This window comes from Ictidomys tridecemlineatus, chromosome 1 (assembly GCF_052094955.1).
Source record: "Ictidomys tridecemlineatus isolate mIctTri1 chromosome 1, mIctTri1.hap1, whole genome shotgun sequence".
In the NCBI taxonomy this organism is placed as follows: domain Eukaryota; kingdom Metazoa; phylum Chordata; class Mammalia; order Rodentia; family Sciuridae; genus Ictidomys; species Ictidomys tridecemlineatus.
In genome coordinates, this window is record NC_135477.1 from 8,148,794 (window position 1) to 8,168,976 (window position 20,183).

General features: G+C 50.6%; 1 protein-coding gene across 1 annotated transcript in view; it reads right to left on the reverse strand.

Annotated features, from left to right (window-relative positions):
- The window catches only part of LOC101959402 (scavenger receptor cysteine-rich domain-containing protein DMBT1), an 87,147-nt gene that overhangs the window by 48,934 nt on the left and 18,030 nt on the right, over nt 1-20,183 (reverse strand). Inside the window, exons 9-15 of the mRNA XM_078019334.1 lie at nt 19,463-19,780; nt 12,469-12,474; nt 8,387-8,827; nt 7,230-7,268; nt 5,830-5,977; nt 3,662-3,852; nt 701-1,018 (exon numbers count right to left, since the gene is read on the reverse strand). Coding sequence (XP_077875460.1) covers nt 701-1,018; nt 3,662-3,852; nt 5,830-5,977; nt 7,230-7,268; nt 8,387-8,827; nt 12,469-12,474; nt 19,463-19,780 — 1,461 coding nt within the window. The remainder of the gene's footprint in view (nt 1-700; nt 1,019-3,661; nt 3,853-5,829; nt 5,978-7,229; nt 7,269-8,386; nt 8,828-12,468; nt 12,475-19,462; nt 19,781-20,183) is intronic.

Here is a 20,183-nt window from a genome sequence, read left to right on the forward strand (position 1 = left end):
ATGGCAGGAAGAGGGGTCAAATGTGCAGCCTCTTTGCCAGCCGCTATGCCAGGGCTTTGTCAAAGACATCTCTGTTCCTGTGGGCAGTCCTGCAAGAAAGCAACTATATTTTTTTTAAATATTTATTTTTTTTAGTTGTAGTTGGACACAACACCTTTATTTCACTTGTTTATTTTTGTATGTAGTGCTGAGGATCGAACCCAGGATCTCACACGTGTGAGGCAAGAGCTCTACCGCTGAGCCACAACCTCAGCCCCCTCAAAAGCAACTAATTTTATAGATGAAGAAGAAACAGAGGCTCAGAGGGTTTAAGGGCCACCCAAATACAGTCTGGGTGTTCACTCCGGCTCTGAGACCCAGCTCGGCCTCCCCAGCTCCACGGCCTCCTGTGGCCTCTTTGATTGAGCTCCTCTCAGAAGCCCTGGAAGGATCCCCACAGCACACATGCTGTGCCTTTCAGCGAAGCACACTTTCCTTTGCTCATGCTCACCACCAAGTGAGAAAATCAAAATGTTTGATTCTGGAGCCTGGTAGTTAAAACATTGTATAATTAGCCAAGTTGGAAGAGGAAGAGCCAAAATCAAATGCGGTGAGTTTTGAGGATCCTGTCTCTCTCCCTGACTGACTCTGAGTGCTGGCCGGTGGCGAGGTCTGGGAGCGCTCTGGTGCTGGCAGTGACCATCTGAGAGAGAGAGGTTACCTGAGCAGATGACACTGGCGTCCTCGTGGTGGCCGCAGTTGTGCTCCAGCCAGCCCGAGTGGGCACACTGGCCCAGGTGACGCTCCACCCCGGCACATTGGAGGTTGTCCAGGAAGATGTCTCCTGAGCCTGGGCCAAAGTGGGCCTTCCCGAGGGCAGACATGGCCTGCCCACACTCCAGCTGGCGGCACACGACCTCGGCTTCATTCAGATCCCACAGGTCATCGCACACGGTGCCCCAGGCCCCCTGGTGGAGGACCTCCACGCGTCCTGAGCAGCGTCCAGAGCCGCCCACCAGCCGCAGCTCTGGCCAGTTCCCTGCGGATGAAGACCCACTGACTGCTGTCCTCTGGGAGTGGGGTGTCCTTCCATGACACCGTTGAGCTCCGCCCCTCACACCCGCATTAGAGACAGAGAACCTGGGAGCCGACAACTGGAGTTTGATTAGTCATGGGACTGCCAACAACTTTTAGCTTTAAAAAAATCCGTTAGCTAATTATTTTGCCAGAGGTATGTGCCAATCGGTTTTGGGTAAATGCAGAAAAACATTACAGATAGTTTGCATGAGGATTTGTGATTTTGTGAAGCACTTTCATGTGCGTGTTCACCTCTATCATAACTCCAGGTGACACTACAAGGGTACTGATGCACCTCAGGGATACCATGAGGAAGCTGGACGTTGGAGAATCCATAAGAGCAGACCTATACTGAGGTCTCGCCTCCAGGGTTCACCTTGGTTTCTCTGCCCCTCTATCTGCTGCCTCTGGATTGGCTCTGGCACTCCACTCACTCCAGAAAAGCCCATTTGTGGTGCCAACACGAGGCTGACCTTGATCAGGACTGGCACCAGGACAAAAAGACAATCCTGCTGGGAGGTATTTGCAAACTGATCAGGCTTTGAGGACACCGAGCCCCCGACCCCAAAACAAAAAAGAAAGAAAGAAAAGGAATCTGCTCATGGTGGGGTGCCAGAGCCAGACCTTAAGTCTAGAATGGCCCTGCAGCCTGTGCAGAGCCAGCTGGCTCATTTGCAGGTGGATGAACTGTGTGCAGTTGGCTTCGTTTCCCTACATGGGGCAGACACAGATGCACAGACCAACGCAGACTCCGAGAGGAGAGGACACAGTCAGGGGAGGGGGTGTGCGGGGCTTACCTGGTCTTGCCGTTCCTGACTTGGGTATTGATGTGGGGATGGCTGTGGATACAAGGAGACGCCCTTGAATTAAAAAGGAGGACTGGGGCAAGTCAAGAGGTGACATTCTGAGAGCAGTTATGTGCCCAGCTTCTGGCTGATTCTTTCTCTGCCTTCTGTAATGACCTTCCAAATCACTCGTTTCTCATGGGTCCTATTTCTCGTCTGCGTTTGGGCCAATTGAAACAGTATTCCCTTCTACCCAGTCGCTGAAAATGTACAATACTTCAAGTGGGCCATTCTGTGCTAAAATACCAACATTCACACCCAGTGTCCTTCTGGGGAAAACTGCTGTCCTTCTTGCTTGCTTCTGCTTGGTCAACTTTCCCTCGACATGGACTATCTAATTAGGCGTGTTTCAACGTCTTTGATAGAAACAAGAGACTAGGAAATAAAATAGACAATTATGTTTATATAGGGACCTGATTACTGATAGGCACAACTTGTGAATAGGCAGACACCATGCAGACAGAATCTCTCCACCACCGTAGGTTTATACATGGAATTGGAAAACATGTTTGTAAAAGCCTTGGGAGGGAGGCTGAGCAAGAAATACAAAGTAGGCCTGTAGATTAGTAACAAAACAAAGAAGCACTCACTGATTAGATGTGGGGTCTGTAACACAGCCTCTGCAAATACAAGAGACATCATCAGGGCTGCTTGATGCCGATCCTGGTGATTTCCCCTGATCCACTTTGTGCTGCAGAACATCTCCTCTGCTCTACAGCGTGTTTCCCCAGGAGGTTCCCCAGTCACCCCGGCACTTGCGAGAGCCACTGGAGACTGTTCTGAGCCCCATCTTGGACAAGGTAGATGTGAGGCACTTGCAATTCTATTGGCTTTGCCTGTTTCCTCTTGGCAGTAAGTAGTGCAGGACCTCAGATAATTACGAAACCCCGGAAACCTTGGTTCCCCCAAATGTAGAAGGGGATGAACCATGGTTTTATGTAAGGGTAACACGTGGCAGGGAATTTGAAATGTGCTGCATAAATATAATAGACAATAAGCACTAGCTATTACTTTGACTATTTGGATCTTTGTTGTTGTTACTGATTTGTTTTGCTGACTGGACTGGGCTGTGCTTCAGGAGAAACCCTTGGCTTGGCTTCTGCCCGCCTTCCCGCACACCTCGAACGCCCCGCCCCTGGGTGCACGCTGTTCTCTCTCCTCGCATGCCTCTCCCCACTCGCAGCCTTGCCAGTTTCAAAGCCGAATCCAAAGGAGGCTGGTTCCCTGGTTTTCATCACTATGCATAGCCTCTGCCTGTGCTGCTCTTGTTCCCAATATCTTTCTCCAAGGTGCATGCATGTGTCGATTTAGTATGTTCTAGCACGTTCTCTCTGTTCTACGGGTTTGCCTTGGTCCAGGGTATTCTATCTGTCCAGCTACATCATGTGTATTTGTCTTACTTCCTTGAGGTCGTGTTCAGCTTTCCTTAGGCTGAGATCACATCTTCTGCAGGTCCTAAAATGCCCACCTCAAACCAGATTCAGAGTAACGTCGGAAATGACTTCCCAAGGACCTGACGGTGGGAACGCGCCCAGGACAGAGCAGCCAGCCGCTGCATCCGGGATGTGCCATCTCTCTGCTGAGCGCACTGCGCGTCACGACATGCGTAGCTCGCAACAGCCCTCACTCAGGAGTAAGGTCCTCCTGCTTTCCCCACAACAGAGCAGGAGTGCCGAGCCATCTGCCCAAAGTCACAGAGCAAGTGACGAGGGTCCCCAGGCAGTCAGTCCAGAGCTGTGGCTCCAGGCCACCCTTCTTACCTTTGTTTGCAGAATAATAATAAGCAGTGAAGTGTTTGCCTATGTTGTTGGAGCTTCGGAAGTACACAAGGGTCACCGAGCTGGAGGAGGACGTGTAGGTGAGGTGGGAGCCAGAGCAGCTCCTCCCCAGGGACTTTGCTGAAGCTGGGGGACCGTCCAGGATCTCCACATATTCATTGGTGCAGTCGAGGCTGGGGAGAGAGACAGCCACGGGGTGTCTCAGTCTCCTCCTCAGAAGGTCTGGAAGGTGGGGTACGAGACAAGCCTTGTGTGTGGCTACAGAGGCCGGGGACAAGTTCAAAGTCGTGTAGAGACGGAATGGGTCTTTTTAGGCTGCTTCTTCTCCCTGTGCCACTACCTGTAGGGAAGGGGATTGTAGCTGGGAGAGAAGGAGGAGCTGGCTCTAGATTACCCTGCTCAGGGCTGGGACAGCGGAGGCTGCGGGACCTCCCAGCTGGGAAGGGCAGGCCAAGGCTATCCAAGGTCATGCCACCACACAGCCACCTGGGGAGGGAGGGCCCAAGGTGCACAGGCTGCTCGGCTCCATGTGGGCCCGCAGTGGGAGCAGCTCCAGTTCCCAACAACCCATTTACAAACTTCTGGCAGCCAACCTGCTTAGAGGGAAGCAGACCACAGTTCTACCCAGCTTGCCGTCTGGAAATCATCTGATCTTGTCCAAAGCTGTTCTCTGTGAACTTCAGTCCAACTAACACCAGAGACCATTTCCAGGTCACCACCTGAGAGCCATCATTCCAAGCCATCCTTCCATCAGGCAAAATTCAGGAGTAATAAGTAATTTACATTGTTCCTAGGCTTCATTTCCATGGGCATTCATCTATGAAGGACATCAATCTTGCATATTTATGATTTTAAAACCTAAAATTCCCTGACTTAATAGGTGTAAGGTTTTCCTAGACTGCCTCTTTAGCCAGTTGGTTAGACACATACTCTGTCTTTCTTCTGTCTTTCTGTCTATCCCTATATCCCTTTCACACACAGTCACACACACACACACACACACACACACACACACACACACAATCTATCCAAAGATCATAGATGATTTTTATTTTAATTAAAGATTCATGGAAATACACAAAAATCAGTCATATTTCTACATATGAGCAAATGCCTGGAAACCCAAACTGAAAGCGGTATTGTTTACAATTGCTCCAACAACAACAAGAAAGAAAGATAGAAATGCCTAAATATGATCTAACAAGACTCATAAAAGATCTGCCTAAGCAAACAAACAAACAAACAACCCCAGCTAACCTTAAAAAAAATACCAGATGCTCCCTAGGATGTGGAGAAACAAGATCTCAGGTGTTGCTGGTGACATGTGACATGGAAGTTACTCTAGAAAACAGTTTAATATGTTCTAAGAATTTAAACATGTACACACTACACAGCCCAGCAATCACACTCTTGGGCATTAGTTATTTCCTCTAAAAGTAACTAATGTTTTCACAAAAACCTGTATGTGAATGTCCATAGAAGCTTTCTGTGTAATACCTAAAGATGGAAACAACGAAGATGTTCTTCAAGGAAGAGAGGATTAAAGAAACCTGCATGCATCTTCAGGAACTCTTCAGGGAACTGTGCTGAATGGAAAAGCCAACCCCAGTGCTACTGCAGGCTTCTATCATATAACATCCTCAACATGACCTACTGTAGAGGTGACAGATTGTTTTTAGGGGGCAGAAAGAGGGGCAGTTTGTGAATGCAAAGGGTGAAAAGATGGTTCCCTTGTGGTAACAGGGCAGTTTTATATCTGGAATATGGTGCTAGTTATGTGACATGGGATAAAAATGCATGCAACTACACACACACAGACACACACAGACACACACACACACACACACACACACACTCACACGTACATGTAAGATTAGTGGGAATTGAATGAGATCTATAGTCCAGCACACAGTATCACAACCAACGCCAACTTCCTGGCTTCGACATTGTTCTACAGTTGTGCACGAGACGCCACCATGGGGGGAAGTTTGGTGAGGGGTCTGCAGGACTCAGCATTACTTTCCTATGCATCTGTGGCTATTTCAAAAGAAAAAAAAATGCACAAAGGACACTTTTGCTTAAAATATCCATTAAGGAAAAAGGTAATTGGGATTTTTAAACTGCACAGTGAACTGAGGTAATGCACTCACTCGAGACACGGAAATGCCAGCCGTATACGGTGAGACGTGTTTGCCGTGATCTCCCACGTGCAGGTTATGTTGTCGTGCATTTCATACTTTGGAGGATTTCTAATGCTTCCAGATGAGTGACTAACAATGCCACCACACTGAGAATTTTCTAAATAAAGAGAGAGATTTTAGAATTTCAGTTTATTTCATTGTTCAGTCAAGAAATTTTCTAATTCACACTCTCCTACACACTTTCCCAAAAAAGCTTTCATGGGTTATCATTTTGTGGTGTCTTAGGATAGAGTAGAGGTGTAAACCAGTCTAAAAAGGCTTGCAAACTTGGGAAACTAGAGCATGAATGTGTCTGAAGCTAGAAACATCTTTTGTCTCTTTTGGGAATCCTACCATGGACATGGGCTTGCTGGAAAGAGCTGGTGTCCTACATCGGCCCAACCCTTCCCCTTGGTTACTCCCTAGTCCTGGGCTATAACTTTGAATTTTGTCGTCCACCTGTGGTTATGAGTAAAGTTCTCCTTCAGTTTGGTCAATTAAGACCAAGGCAATGTAGACTCTCGGTGGATCTGATGATGGCAGGACCCCATTACTGTCAGCCATAATTTCTTAAAATTACATTCTTAAAAATCTATTATTTAATAAAAGAAGTTGCCCTGAGTTATCCACCCCTGCAATAGCCCTAATGACGATATCATTTTCTGTCCCCCTGTCCACCTGTCTGTTGGGTTCTTCGTCTGCTTGTCTTATTTATCTGGCCATCCAACACTCAGTTCAGAGTTAAAGGTGACACCGTGAGAATGGAAACAGCTGGCTTTTCTCCTTCAGATTATCTGGACCGACACTCACCTAATTGTGCCCTGGTCATCTAACTGTGGCTCTTCTCTAGAAGGACCACCCACTTCTCCAACATGAGTATTTTAACTCTTTATCCCCAAGTAGTGCTAAGTACAGTGGAGCTTCTGGAACCCAAAGAACAGGCAAAACGGGGGGCGGGGGAATGGCAGATGAGAAAGAAAGTATAGAAAAGGAGGACAGAGGTTTTTCAGAGAAAGGGAAAGGGTGGAGAAGAAAACTGCCCATCATGGTGGACACTCTCTAAAAGCATGGCCCTGGGCAGCACCCCGGTGGCATCACTATGGTAACAGCTGCAGGTTTTCCCTCCATTCATGGCGGGCTTGCTGGAAGGCCGGCCATCAGGGCTGGCATCACTTGGTTGTTTGGATTTCCTTCTTTGACCGACGAGAAATGGAGTGAACCCTCATTCCACTGGCCATCATTATTAGGTTCTTAGAACACAGGTTCAGAAGTGGCACCTGGATAGTATCTGGGCACATTTTCCTTGAAGAATCATTTCAAAGATGGAGCTATAAGACATTGAACAGGGCTCCAGGGACACACGTTCTCACCTGTAGCCACTGTCTCTGCCAGCGTAGCCAACTGGTGACCTGTGAAACACAAAAAGGACACGTGAACCAGCATCTGGACCTGATAGCCACACACTGTCTGCACACGACAATCCTGAGGAGCTGTAACACACCGACTGTCTCCGCTCTTCCCAGAACGGAGGCACTGATCTGAATTCTTCCCAGACTTTGATGCATAATTCTTTCCTCGAACGTGAAAATGAGATGTTTTATAATAGAAGGATTTGGGAAAACTAAAGACTTAAAATACTGGCACCTAGGCCTCTTCTGGTGACCCAAAGGCTGGGAGTTATGAGCTTATGCTGTGGGAAGAGGAAGGAGCAGAGGCGGATGCCTTGACCCAGTGCTTCTCAGAGATGCTGAGTCAGGACCCAAAGAAAGTGTGGGCTCTCCTCCAGGTCCCCAATATCTCCCCTCCAGACACACTCAGCTCAACACCTCCCTGGATTCTCTTCGTGGATCACTTTATTTCCACCTGGTAGAGCTGACTGCACAGGAGGGCTGTGAGTGCTTACCAGACCTTATCAAACCATGTTCACTTGACTCTGACTGAGAGGTGACTGCCAGTAGAGGAACCCTGGGTGAGGAACGGAGAATGGGCATGGGAAACTGGGTGTCGAGGCCGAGAGTGTGCGGGGAGCCAGCAGCTCTGGGGTGGGGGCAGAGATGCACCAGGAACAAGGCAGAGGCAAGAGGGGTGGAACTGAGACTGGCTCAGCTTGGCTTTCCCCAGATGGGTCCCGGTGGCCATTCACCCCTGGGCAGGGAGTATCCTTAGCCATCACCCGTATCCTCACCACCTCCCACCCAATTATAGCTATTGCACCTATGTAAAACCTCAGAACAGAAGCACCCACAGTGCTCTACAGAAGTCAGAGATATTGAGAAATCCATCTCCTGAATGTGAAATTCATGGTGAGCAAATAGAGAGGTAGCCAGGGAGGCGCGGCTAGGTGACTGCTGAGGTATATCCACCTCTCCCCTGGACAGTCAGGTCCTTCCACGTCTCTCAGCCCCCTCCACGGGCTTAGAGGACAAGACCTCTAGTTTCCAGCGGAACCTGTTCTCCAGGGTGCCGATGAGCTGCCCACTTGAACAGCACCCCCCTTACCTGGTGGTGAGACCGTTGAGTGTTCAGCATCTGCAGGCAGGGGAGAGGACGACATCTGGCGTGAGCGAATGACACGGGTCCAAGTCCAACTGTACAAAGCATGCTCTGGGAAAGAGCCGGGCTGGGCCCCACCTGGAGGGGCACGGGTTACCTGAACAGATCACGCTGGCGTCTTCCCGGTGACCACAGTTGTGGGAGAACCAGCCGGCATGGGAACATGCCCCCAGGTGCCCCTCGTGTCCCCCGCAGTGCACATCGTCAAGGAGGATCTTCCCAGAACCTTCCCCAAAGTGGGCCTCGCCCGGGGCTGAGATGGCCCGGCCACACTCGAGCTGCCTGCAGACGATGTTTGCTTCTGAAAGGTCCCAGAGGTCATCGCACACTGTCCCCCAGACTCCTTGGTAGAAAACCTCCACACGGCCGGCACACCTCTCAGGGGTGCCTACCAGCCGCACAGGTGCCCAGCCTCCTGGGGAAGGACAAAGGCTCAAGTAGTGAGAGCTGCCCCCAGCTCACTGGTGACAGGACTATTGTCGACATGACAGACTCTCGGTCCTAATCTTCCTTGGGCTGCTCTGAGTGAGTCCATGCCACTCACCAGACACGTGGGCTCCGGCCTGTGACATCCCTTATCTGCACCCTACTTTAGGACCGCTTGCCTGTGGGGATTACTTCTAGAAGCGGGTCCAGTTCTTCTCTTCCCTGTATCCTCACTCTTGACAATGAGCCGCGTGACCTCTCCCATTTGGAATTTGGGCTCTTTCTTCACTCCTTGACACCGGGCTGGGGGCCTTTGGTTCACCTTGGCCAAGGGAGAGTGGACAAGTGCCCTTGTGCTTAGAGGGCATGAGAGGCCTCCCAGGCTGCAGCTCACCCTCTGGGCACTCGGGAGCACCATGTGAAAAAGCTTGAGCTATCCCGCTGAGTGATGAAGGACATGCAACTTTGTCACCTCTGGCACTTCAGGTGACAACTACAGAATTCCCAGACATGTGAGGGAGCCCATCCTGGGACAGATAGTCTTGACCACAGATGCATGAGCAAATCCAGCCAAGTTCATCTGAACCTATCCTGAATCCACAGACTGCCCAGCTGACTACTTGTGAGCAATTATCAATGGAGGTTGTTTTAAGCCACAGTGTTCTGGGATGGTTTCACGTGGCAATAGATAACTTACACACCTCTTTGTCCATATTCTCTTTTTGGATAACCTGCACCTTCCATAGTCAGGATGAGACAGGGCCAAAGCCATAATCCCCAGGGGGAGTCTGCCTGATCTGATGTGGAGTGCACATCTGACCCCAGGGAACCCAGTCCAGGTGCTGGACTGTGCAGGGTCTCTGTGCTGGGTATCTGGAATTGGGAAGAGAGCTGGAGGACTCAGGGGATGACGCTTCCGTTGGGGGCAACCATGATAGTCATACATGAGCAGATAAGTGAACAGAAAAACTGCTCAAAATGACTCACGAGGGGGACAGAGGAAGAAGGGAGGTCCAGAAAGTGGGGGGATGACTCTGTGGTTTGTACCCCCGGGGCTGGGCTCTCCAAGACCCATCTATATCCCACCATATACTCCCTTCAATTAGTCTTTCTTGAATGGGGATTTGTACCATGAAACCAAATGCTCATCCATTAGCAAATGCCCCCCAATTCCGTTTACTTGGCTTAAAGTACCCATTCCTGCCCACTGAAATCCCCCCGTCCTTCGGATTCCATCCCCAGTGGCTCCATTTGATGATCACCCAGACCAGGACTGACATTTTTGATTCTCAGCCACTTGCTGTGGTTCTCCTGGGACTGGCCACTCTGTCATGTGTAGAGCCAACAATGCACACATGTTCTCTCCCTGAGCAGGTGATAACCGGGAGGTTGAGTGGACAGAGACGTGGATGTCGGGTCAGCCCAGCATCCCTGACTAGCTCTGTGGCCTGGAGGAGAACGGGAATTACAAGCTGTCATGAGGCGGAAGAGAGGAAGCGCACTTGGAAGAGGGCTTGTCAAGGCTTGGTCTTGCTTGGTAGGTGGACGGGGATGCCGAGAGGGGTCCAGATCTCACATGTCTGGGGTGAGATGGGTGTGAAAACAGTGGGTGTGGTCATGAGTGTTGTAGAAGTGTGTGCAGAAAGCACTCCACAGGGGTCACAGAACAGCACCAGCCATGCTCTGAGGATGCAGGAGGACTATGGCAGGGCCTCTCACAGACCACCTCCCTCCACATGTTAGTTGAGCTATAGTTTTCTGTGTACAAGACTTGTCTCCTTACTAAATGACATGCTCCCGGAGAACAGAGACTGTGGGAGTCACTCACACATTATCCAAAGCAGGACCTGGTTCAGTGCATGGTGGGCACGCAGGGTGGAAAGTCAATAAACGAATGGGGGGGGAGGTGGAATGTGAATTCAAAGACTTGAAAGTCACAAAACCATCCACGGCGCCGTTGCCATCTTCTCAAGGCCATGGTCAGCAGGCCTGCTGGGCACTATCTCACCCAGAATACTTTCAGTCCAGAACGGTGGTGGTGGCTCTTCTCAGTCCTCCCAAATCTTTTGGCAGTACCAACAGATCAAGGGAGTAATCAGGTTGAATATTTCACTCCTGTCTTATCTAGCCTCGGGATGAACCTCGCTTATAAAAATCCAAGGCCCAACTCAATCTGAATTCCTCTGAATACTACCTGTCCCTCACCACATTAAAAACAAACAAAAACATCTCAGAGGGCCTGAGCCTCCTCCCTTGTCAGTGACTGTGTGGCCATTGGCTGCTCTAAGTCCTGCTCTGGAAAGTAGCCGTCTCCTGCTCCATGGCCCATGGGGACTCCGTCTGGGACTTTCCTGTATGGCACGGTCCCACTGCCCTCTCACCCTCCAGGCCCCGCATGAGGTACCGTGTCCTGCCTGACCCTCAGGTCTGGATGGTGACCCTCTCCAGGCACCCCAACACCCCATCACAGCGTCCACGACTCCACGGTACCACCCCACCCCCTCAGCCCACACCAGGGTCTCCTTCGTTCAAAGCTCTCCAGGTCCCCTGTGACATGCGTCCACTCATCCCTTCATTGTCAAAGGCCGAGACACAGAACCACACAGCCCTACCTGCCGGTGCAGAGGAAGGTGGCCGCTGAGTTGCTGGCATCCCTGAAGAGGTGGGCAGCAGGTTCTCATGGGCTAGGGATGGGGAAGGAAGGACAGTCGTGAGAGCAGGGTTGCATCACGGGAGAAGAGACGGTTTCTCCAAGGGGGAGCCCGCCTCCTGCCGGGACTCGGTAGGAAAAAAGATGCCACAGGGTTCCGAGGCCAGGGACCCCATGGACCCAAGGTCTCTCCCGAGGGTAGGCCAGGGCACGGCTGCTGAGAGAGCAAACTCATGGGAACTGTTCCCACGTGACCTGCGGCAGGACAGGCCACCAGCTGTCCACGTCTCCCTTTGCTGCCTTCTGCCCACGTCTGCTGCCCTCTGACCTCCCTGAAGGAGGCAAGGATGTCAGTCACACAGCAGATCTGTCAGGGAAGGGGGTCAGCTCTGAAATGGCACCTGGAAATCTTACCATGGAGGTAGGTCACACACCGTCACCACAATTCACCGCGAGGAAGCCCTGTGTCCCGTGGAGAGAGGCCGCTTGGGACTGACTGGGGGCAACCTGTGGAGCTGATAGTTTGCAGAGAAACTACTGCAGGAGCAAGAGGGACAGAAACAGGAAAGACTGGGAAGCGCAGTGAGGTAGAGAGCCAGCTAGAGGGACAGATGGCCTTGGGAAGGTCAGTAGGCTCAGAATGGGGAGGGCCTTGGGCATCAGCTGACAAATTTGGCCTGTCACCCAGAGGTCACAAACTGTGAAGTCTGTGGGCCCATACAGATAAGTATGAGGTCCGAGTAAAGGGACCAGGTGAATGGAGAGTGGTTCTGGGTCCAGAGGGGCAGCCCTCTCGGACCTGGCCAGTTGGTATAATAAAGAACTTGCTATTTTGTGCCTTCGCTACTTTCATTTCTTTCACTAGATTAAGAATTTTTATTGTTGTTGTGATGAATATTGTGATTTTTAGATTCAAGTTTAGCCTGAATGTTCAAACTAGACAGCCCACTTCTGGGCCTGGATCAGTCTGCGAGCTGGACTTGGCCCTCTGGGCAGTCAAGGGGCTGGTTAGGCTGATGCCAAACATGGACAAGACATAGGCAGCTTTGGTGACCTACCTAGATCTGCTGTGTTCCTGGACTGAACTGTGGCACGTGTGTGTCTGTGTGTGTGTGGGCGGGGAGGTGAGTGTGTGTGTGTGCATGTGTGTGGGGGGAGTGCAGGAGGCGAGGACTGGAGGGGAAGCTAGGGTCCCCTCCAATGCTGACAGCCAGCCCCTCACCTGCACCCTCCAGCTGCCCCCAGTTGTGCCCACCCTGGCCCCTGTGCCATGCTGCCCCAGGTGGCTCTTGCTGCCCACATCCTGCATGCCATCCTGCTGGATCTTCCCAGAGTCTGCCCCAAAGTGGGCCCCCATGAGAGCTGCCCCCACCTGGCCACACTGCAGCTGGCGGCACATGACAGTGGCCTCAGCCAGGTCCTAGAGGTCACCACACACTGTCCCCCATGTGCCCTGAATGAGGCTTCCATGCAGCCTGAGCCCCTCCTGGGGCAGGGAGCACAAAGAGGAGGGACACTGGGTGTCATGCCTCCAGTCTCTGGAAGGTTTTTTCCCTTTAAATCCCCAGGTGGCCTGGTCCTCCTTTCACACACATGTAAGATCCCATGGTTCTCATGCACCCACACACGAGCAATAGCCAGAATCATCTCCAACTTCATGTGAAAATTGGGCTTTGCTACTTCCTCTCTTCCAAAAGATGAACGCCTCTTTAAGGAACTTCTAAAACTCCCAACAGGAACATGTCATTCGTATATGATCCCCCAGCTGTGGACGGGGATAGACATGAGAGATGTCAACATATCCAGTGAAATATCACCTAGCCCGTCCACCAGCAGGTCACATAGACACCTCCTCAGTCACAACTACATTGTCCTGGAGCAAAGAGGCCCCTTTGTCTCATAAAAATCTTTTTGTGTGGCTATATTGTGGCATTTGTTGTTTGTGAGTAAAAAGCAGGAGTCCCCAAGAACCACTAACTTACATGTTTCTCTCTAAATTCTTACAACAGGCGTGGGCTTCCCATTTTGCAGACAAAGAAACTGAGACTTGACAGGGCTGAGAAACTTGTCCTCAATCCCACAGCTTATGAGAGGGTTGTTTTCCACTTGTGGGTCCCCCTCTCTCAACGCCATCCTCAGCCCTTCATTTCTCAGGACCTACTCTCCAGCCCGGCAGGTGGAGGAGTTGAAGCCTCGGGGGCTGTGGTCACTGACGGCCCTGAGAGAAGGTCAAGGAAAAGCCACAGCTCACGTAAACCACTGTCAGCTGCGTGCAGAGAATGAAGTGAACACTCTGCAGAACGGGCTCAACCTGAGACCCAATCCCGTCTCCAACTTGTGGCTTTGTCTTCTTTTGACTCATCTAAGTCAGTCACTATGGTCCCCACTGAACAAGATTAACTTTTTGTTCACCCATTATGTGTTCATGGTCAGCTTTGAAAAATACAAGATGAATCTAAAGCTCTCACACTTACAAAACCCAAGAGAATCAAAGCGGCCTCAGTAAGCCGCCGGGCCATCATTGACTGAAGGCAAGACGGAGAGCCTGCTCCGAGGAGGCCGTAACTCCTCTCGTCCGAAGCTAGAACAGACGTCAAAGGCCTGTAATGTCAGGGGGATTTCCAGGCGGGTCAGTGAGGAGGGTCCAAACGCAGAGGATGAGTGTCCTTATGGAGACCAGAGCAAGAAGCCACACGCAGAAATGGGCACGGAGGCCATGGAAGGACTTCAGCAGGTGGAAGGGAAAGAAAGGCCTCCCTGCGGGCAGCTGGGAGTCACAGGTCGGCCACCAATTTTGGATACTAAGAAGCTAAGGGTGTATGCACTTAATATGACGAGAACACCTTGGTGGCCTAGGCATTAACTCCAAACACCTGGATTCCAGCATTTTTTTTCTTACATCATGCAGAAGACTTCCAGAGGGATGACACAGGAAGACAGTGGAGTTTTGGGTCACCTGTCTTCACAAGCATGGCGTCCTGTGACTGAATGTTCGTGGGGACTTCTAAGGGCTAATGGTATGTTAGAGACTCCTTGACATCTGGGAGGAAGGAAGCCCATTTCCTGTGTGAATGCAGTGTTTCCTACCCTCACAAGGACCTGAGAACCCATGTGTGTGAGTGAGGGTGCGTGTGTGTGGGTGTGTGCACCACTGGCCTGAACTCCCTGCTGAGCTGGAGTTACTAGAAGCACATTTCTCAGAAACACCTTTATTTCACTATCTCAGGAACTTGGCAAGGAATATTTCTAGAAAAACACAGTCTCTTATGATTTTTAATAAATACACAGGATATAGGATTCAATGTAAACCCCAAGGATGCATTTTTAATGTACCTGTTGGTGTTTGCTCTTCCGCAGAAGTGATGGATTCGATTGCTATGTCCACAGCTACAGAGAGCAGAGAACACCAATCAGTAATGAAGCGCACCCAAGAACAGGCCGAGGCTGAGCAAAGGGAAGGATGGATGCACCAGGCCAGCGTCATGGTTTCCTTGTGGAAATCTAACATGAGAAACTGGCTCTAAGGAGCCTACGGAGCTTCAAGTCCAAAGATATGACTTTCAACCTGAGGTCTAAGTCCTATTCCATCATACTACAGACAGACTTCAGCTTCCTGATCTGTAAAATTGGGGATCAGATGAGCTAATGGATAGGAAAGAGGTTCATAAATCAAAAATTAATATCCCTAATTCAAGCAATACTTTTGGAAAAAATATTTTTGGAAAAAGTATCCCTCCCCGCCCCGCCCCCCGCATTTTTTTTTTTTGGTTTCAGGATTGAACCCAGGGGAGCTTAACCACGGAGCCACATTCCCACCCTTTTTATGTTTTATTTTGAGACAGGGTCTTGCTAAGTTGCTTAGTGCCTCCCTAAATTGCTGAGGCTGCCCTCCAACTTGTGATCCTCCTGCCTCAGCCTCCCAACAGCTGGGATTACAGGTGGGTGCCATGATGCCTGGCATTTTTTTTTAAGGATAAAAGATTTGGTCACTTCAGCAAAGAGATAAGAATAGGCAAATGAAAAAATCCTCCATATCACTCATCTTTAGAGAAATACAACCAAAAATCACAAAAGTGTATCACTATTAGCTCATTATAGTAGAGATACCATAATAGCCCATCTTAAAAAACAGATAATCCTAAATGTTGACAAGAATGTAGAGAAAATGGAGAAAATGTAACTTTCTTATGTTGCTATTGGAAGTACAAAATGGCACGGCTACTTTGGAAAACAGCTTGCAGGCTGTATGTGAATACTTATGATAGCTGTATTCATAATAGTAAAAATTAGAAATAATTTCAATGTCCATCAGATGATGCATGGAGAAACAAATTTTGATATATCCATAGTTAGCAATAAAAAAAAGAACAAATGTCTGATAGGTGGAATTACATGGATGACTCTCATAAGCATTAGGCCAAATAAAAATATCCCAGGGCAGGGCTGGGGTTGTGGCTCAGTGGGAGAGCATTTGCATAGCATGTGTGAGGCACCGCGCTGGATTCTCAGCACCACATATAAATAAATAAACTAAAGGTCCATTGACAACTAAAAAAGAAAGAAAGAAAAAAAAAGTCTCAGCGCAGAATGTTCTGGGGGTGTTAGGCACGATTCCAGGAAAGGCAAACCTAGAGAGCCAGATGTCTTACTGGTGTTGTCAGGGTTGGGGCTTAGGTGACGTTTAACTACAAAGGAGCAAAGGGACCTCTGTAAGGCAGTGGAAGGGCTCTGTGTCCTGATGGCGGCAACAGCTTCACAGTTGTGATCGTTACGATGCTTTGAACTACATGGTAGTTTTTACTGTAGGTAAATTGTACTTCAGTAAGCCTGACTTTCAAGTAAAAGTCAACTCTGCACATAAACAAAGGCTTAGAACATTGGGGACACACAGGCACAGAGACCAGGTAGACATCTGTGGTCATTCAGAAAGAAAGGGGAGATGAAAGCTGGGTCAGGTGGGTGACTGTCAGGGGGAGAGGACTGTCAGGTGGAGAGGACAGCGATGGTGAAGCTGAGGACGATATTTTCCATTTATACCCGGGTCCCCAGCTATAAATGGAAAATAAATTCCTCCACAGAGACCTATTTGAATAGGACTAGATATCCAGAGGGTTGAAGGTATTTTATTTTTTAAAAATATGTTTTAGTGTTGACGGATCTGTATTTTATTCATTTATTTATGTGCGGTGCTGAGAATTGAACCCAGTGCTTCACCCATGTGAGGCAAGCGTTCTGCCGCTGAGCCACAGCCCAGCCCCTGAAGGTATTTTAATAATTTACTTAAATATTCCTGTTTGGACGTGAAGCTCTGTATATAAATAATAAACATGTAAACAATTAAAACGTAATAAGTTCATGTATGTGAAACACATAAACTGAAGACCACTAGGGAAGCGACTCACAAAGTGTGACTTACTATGAAGACTGGAGTCTGATGATAACGGGGCTGGTGAAGGTGCCGGTGATGGTGATGAGGACAGCGACGGCATCGAAGATGGAGGCGAAGACGAGGCTGGTGACCGCGGCGGTGAGGACAGCGATGGTGAAGCTGAGGATGATGATGGTGAAGATGAGGAGGAAGGTGATGATGAAGGTGAAGACAAGGACAAGGACCATGGCAGTGAGGACAGCGATGGTGAAGCTGAGGAGGGGGGCAAGGATGAAGGGGAAGCTGAGGACGATGATGGTGAAGATGAGGAGGAAGGTGGTGATGAAGGTGAAGACAAGGACAAGGACCGTGGCAGTGAGGACAGTGATGGTGAAGCTGAGGAGGGGGGCAAGGATGAAGGGGAAGCTGAGGACGATGACTGTGGAGCTGAGGACCATGATGGTAAAGATGAGGAGGAGGGCGGTGATGAAGGGGAAGATGAGGATGATGACCGTGGTGGAGAGGACAGTGATGATGAAGCTGAGGACGATGACGGTGGAGGTGAGGACCATGATGGTGAAGATGAGGAGGAGGGCGGTGATGAAGGTGAAGACGAGGATGATGTCTGTGGTGGTGAAGATGAGGAGGAGGGTGATGATGAAGGGGAAGATGAGGACGGTGACCGTGGTGGTGAGGACAATAATCGTGAAGTTGAGGACGATGACTGTGGAGGAGAGAACAGCGACGGTGAAGCTGAGGACGATGACCGTGGCGAGGAGGACAATGATAATGAAGACAAGGAGGGCAACGATGAAGGTGAAGACCAGGACAATGACTGTGGTGGAGAGGACAGCGATGGTGAAGCTGAGGACGATGAGTGTGGTGGTGAGGATGGTGATGGTGAAGATGAGGAGAAGGACGAGGATGAAGGTGAAGACCAGGACGATGACTGTGGAGGTGAGGACAGCGATGGTGAAGATGAGGAGGATGACCGTGGAGGTGAGGACAGCGATGGTGAAGCTGAGGACGATGACTGTGGAGGTGAGGACAGCGATGGTGAAGATGAGGAGGAGGACAAGGAGGACGGTGAAGACCAGGACGATGACTGTGGAGGTGAGGACAGCGATGGTGAAGATGAGGACGATGACCGTGGAGGTGAGGACAGCGATGGTGAAGCTGAGGACGATGACTGTGGAGGTGAGGACAGCGATGGTGAAGATGAGGAGGAGGACAAGGAGGACGGTGAAGACCAGGACGATGACTGTGGTGGTGAGGACAGCGATGGTGAAGATGAGGAGGAAGACGAGGATGACGGTGAAGACGAGGATGATGTCCATGGTGGTGAGGACAGTGATGGTGAAGACGAGGATGATGACCGTGGAGGTGAGGACAGTGATGGTGAAGATGAGGACGATGACTGTGGCGGTGAGGACAGCGATGGTGAAGCTGAGGACGATGACTGTGGAGGTGAGGACAGCGATGGTGAAGACGAGGATGATGACCGTGGCGGTGAGGACAGTGAGGAGGAGGGCGGTGATGAAGACGATGACGGTGCTAATTCTGCGTCTGTTTATTAGGATAAAAATGTTCCTCTTAAATCATGCTTCATGATAGGGATTCTCAGAGTGGTCCCTGGACCAGCCCATAAGCATCCTAGACTTGTCAGAAGTGCAAATTCCCGTACCCCATCCCAGAAGGACTGACTGCAACCCCTGAGGGGGGGGGCCCGGCAGTCTGTTTCAGTAAACCTGTAGGTGATTTTGGTGCAAAGCACAGGTTCAAAACCCTGCTGCAGGATATGAAAGAAGGGCTGAAACGGACCCACGGTATTCCCGAGGGGCAGAGCTCCTCTGCAGCCACAGTCTGAACTCTTCAGCTGCTGCCATTCCCTTGTCAGTTAGGAAGGGTCAGCTTCTACAGGACCAGAGGGTTGGCTTTCCGACCTAACCACTCTGGAAAGTAGATAGGTGCTTAGTGACGGGTGATGGGCTTAGTCACCACAGTGTGCACCCTGAGCGAGGACTCTCAGCTGCAGTCCTTGAATGACCACAGGCCAGTCGTGCTGGCAGCTAGCTGCCTGGTGACCGCATTCTTCCTGGGGAAGGTTCTGTGCCTGGGGACTGGGGACTGAGAGCTAGAGCCCCCCAATTCCTCTTCACTGATGTCACCTTCAGTGTGGAGCTTTCTGAGGAGCCTCACCCCAGTTGTGCCCAGGATCTGCCCGGGGCAGCTGCCCAGGAGGGGCGTTCAGGCCGGGATTAACAGGTGTCTTGAGAAGGAGGTCCCCGCGGACAGCAAGCTCCATGCCGAGCTGGGTTCTGAGTCTGCCTGTTGGGGAGTCACCTCTAGCTTCAGGTGGGCTGGACCACCCATGTTCTCTGCAGCCGCTTAAAGCTCCACCCCACGGGCTCATCCCCACCCCTTTCCACCACACAGACACTCAGTGCTAGACAGATGTGGGACGGGACCCAGGGGAAAGTCTGCCCTGGAGGAGGGGCCTGCCCTTTGATCTAGACCTGTTAGTGTGGGGAGAGGGGAGGGGTCCTCCCAGAAAAAGTCACGAACCCCTTCTGCCCACGAACTATTTAGAAGGAAAAGGTCCTCACCAGAGCAGATGGCCCCGGCGTCCTTCTCATGGCCACAGTCGTGCGTGAACCAGCTGTTGTGGGTGCACTGGGCCAGGCGGCTCTCCGTGCCAACGCAGCGCACATTGTCCAGCAGGATCTTTCCAAAGCCTGGGCCAAAATGGGAGCCGAGAGGGGCAGATACGGCCTGGCCGCACCCAAGCTGTCTGCACACCACCTGCGCTTCCGGCAAGCCCCAGCCTTCGTCACAGACCGTCCCCCAGGTGCCCTGGTAGGAAACCTCTACCCGTCCAGAGCATCTTCCTGTGCCGTTAACCAGCCTCAGCTTAGGCCAGTCTTCTGTGGAGACGAAAATAAGAGTCAGTGTTGGAAACTTACCTTTCGAACTCGCCCTGTTTGCTTGGCTTACAAATCAAGGTGAGCCCTTCAGTCATCCTAGGTGAGCAGGCCACGGCCGGACAGAAGATTTGACAGTCACGCCACCACACAAGGTGCTGTCAGTCACCAAACAAAGCAGATCAAGTGGCAGACAGCATCTTCTCCTGCATGGGGCTTCGCAACTTGACATCAGCCGGGGGGACAGGAAAATTTAGGAAAATGTTTTTTCTATTCAATGGATTAAACTAAATGGTATATTCCAAAAAATGAAATATTCTGGAGCAGTCAAAAGCAGTCTCTCTCTCTCTCTCTCTCTCTCTCTCTCTCTCTCTCTCTTTCTCACAAACACACACACACACACACA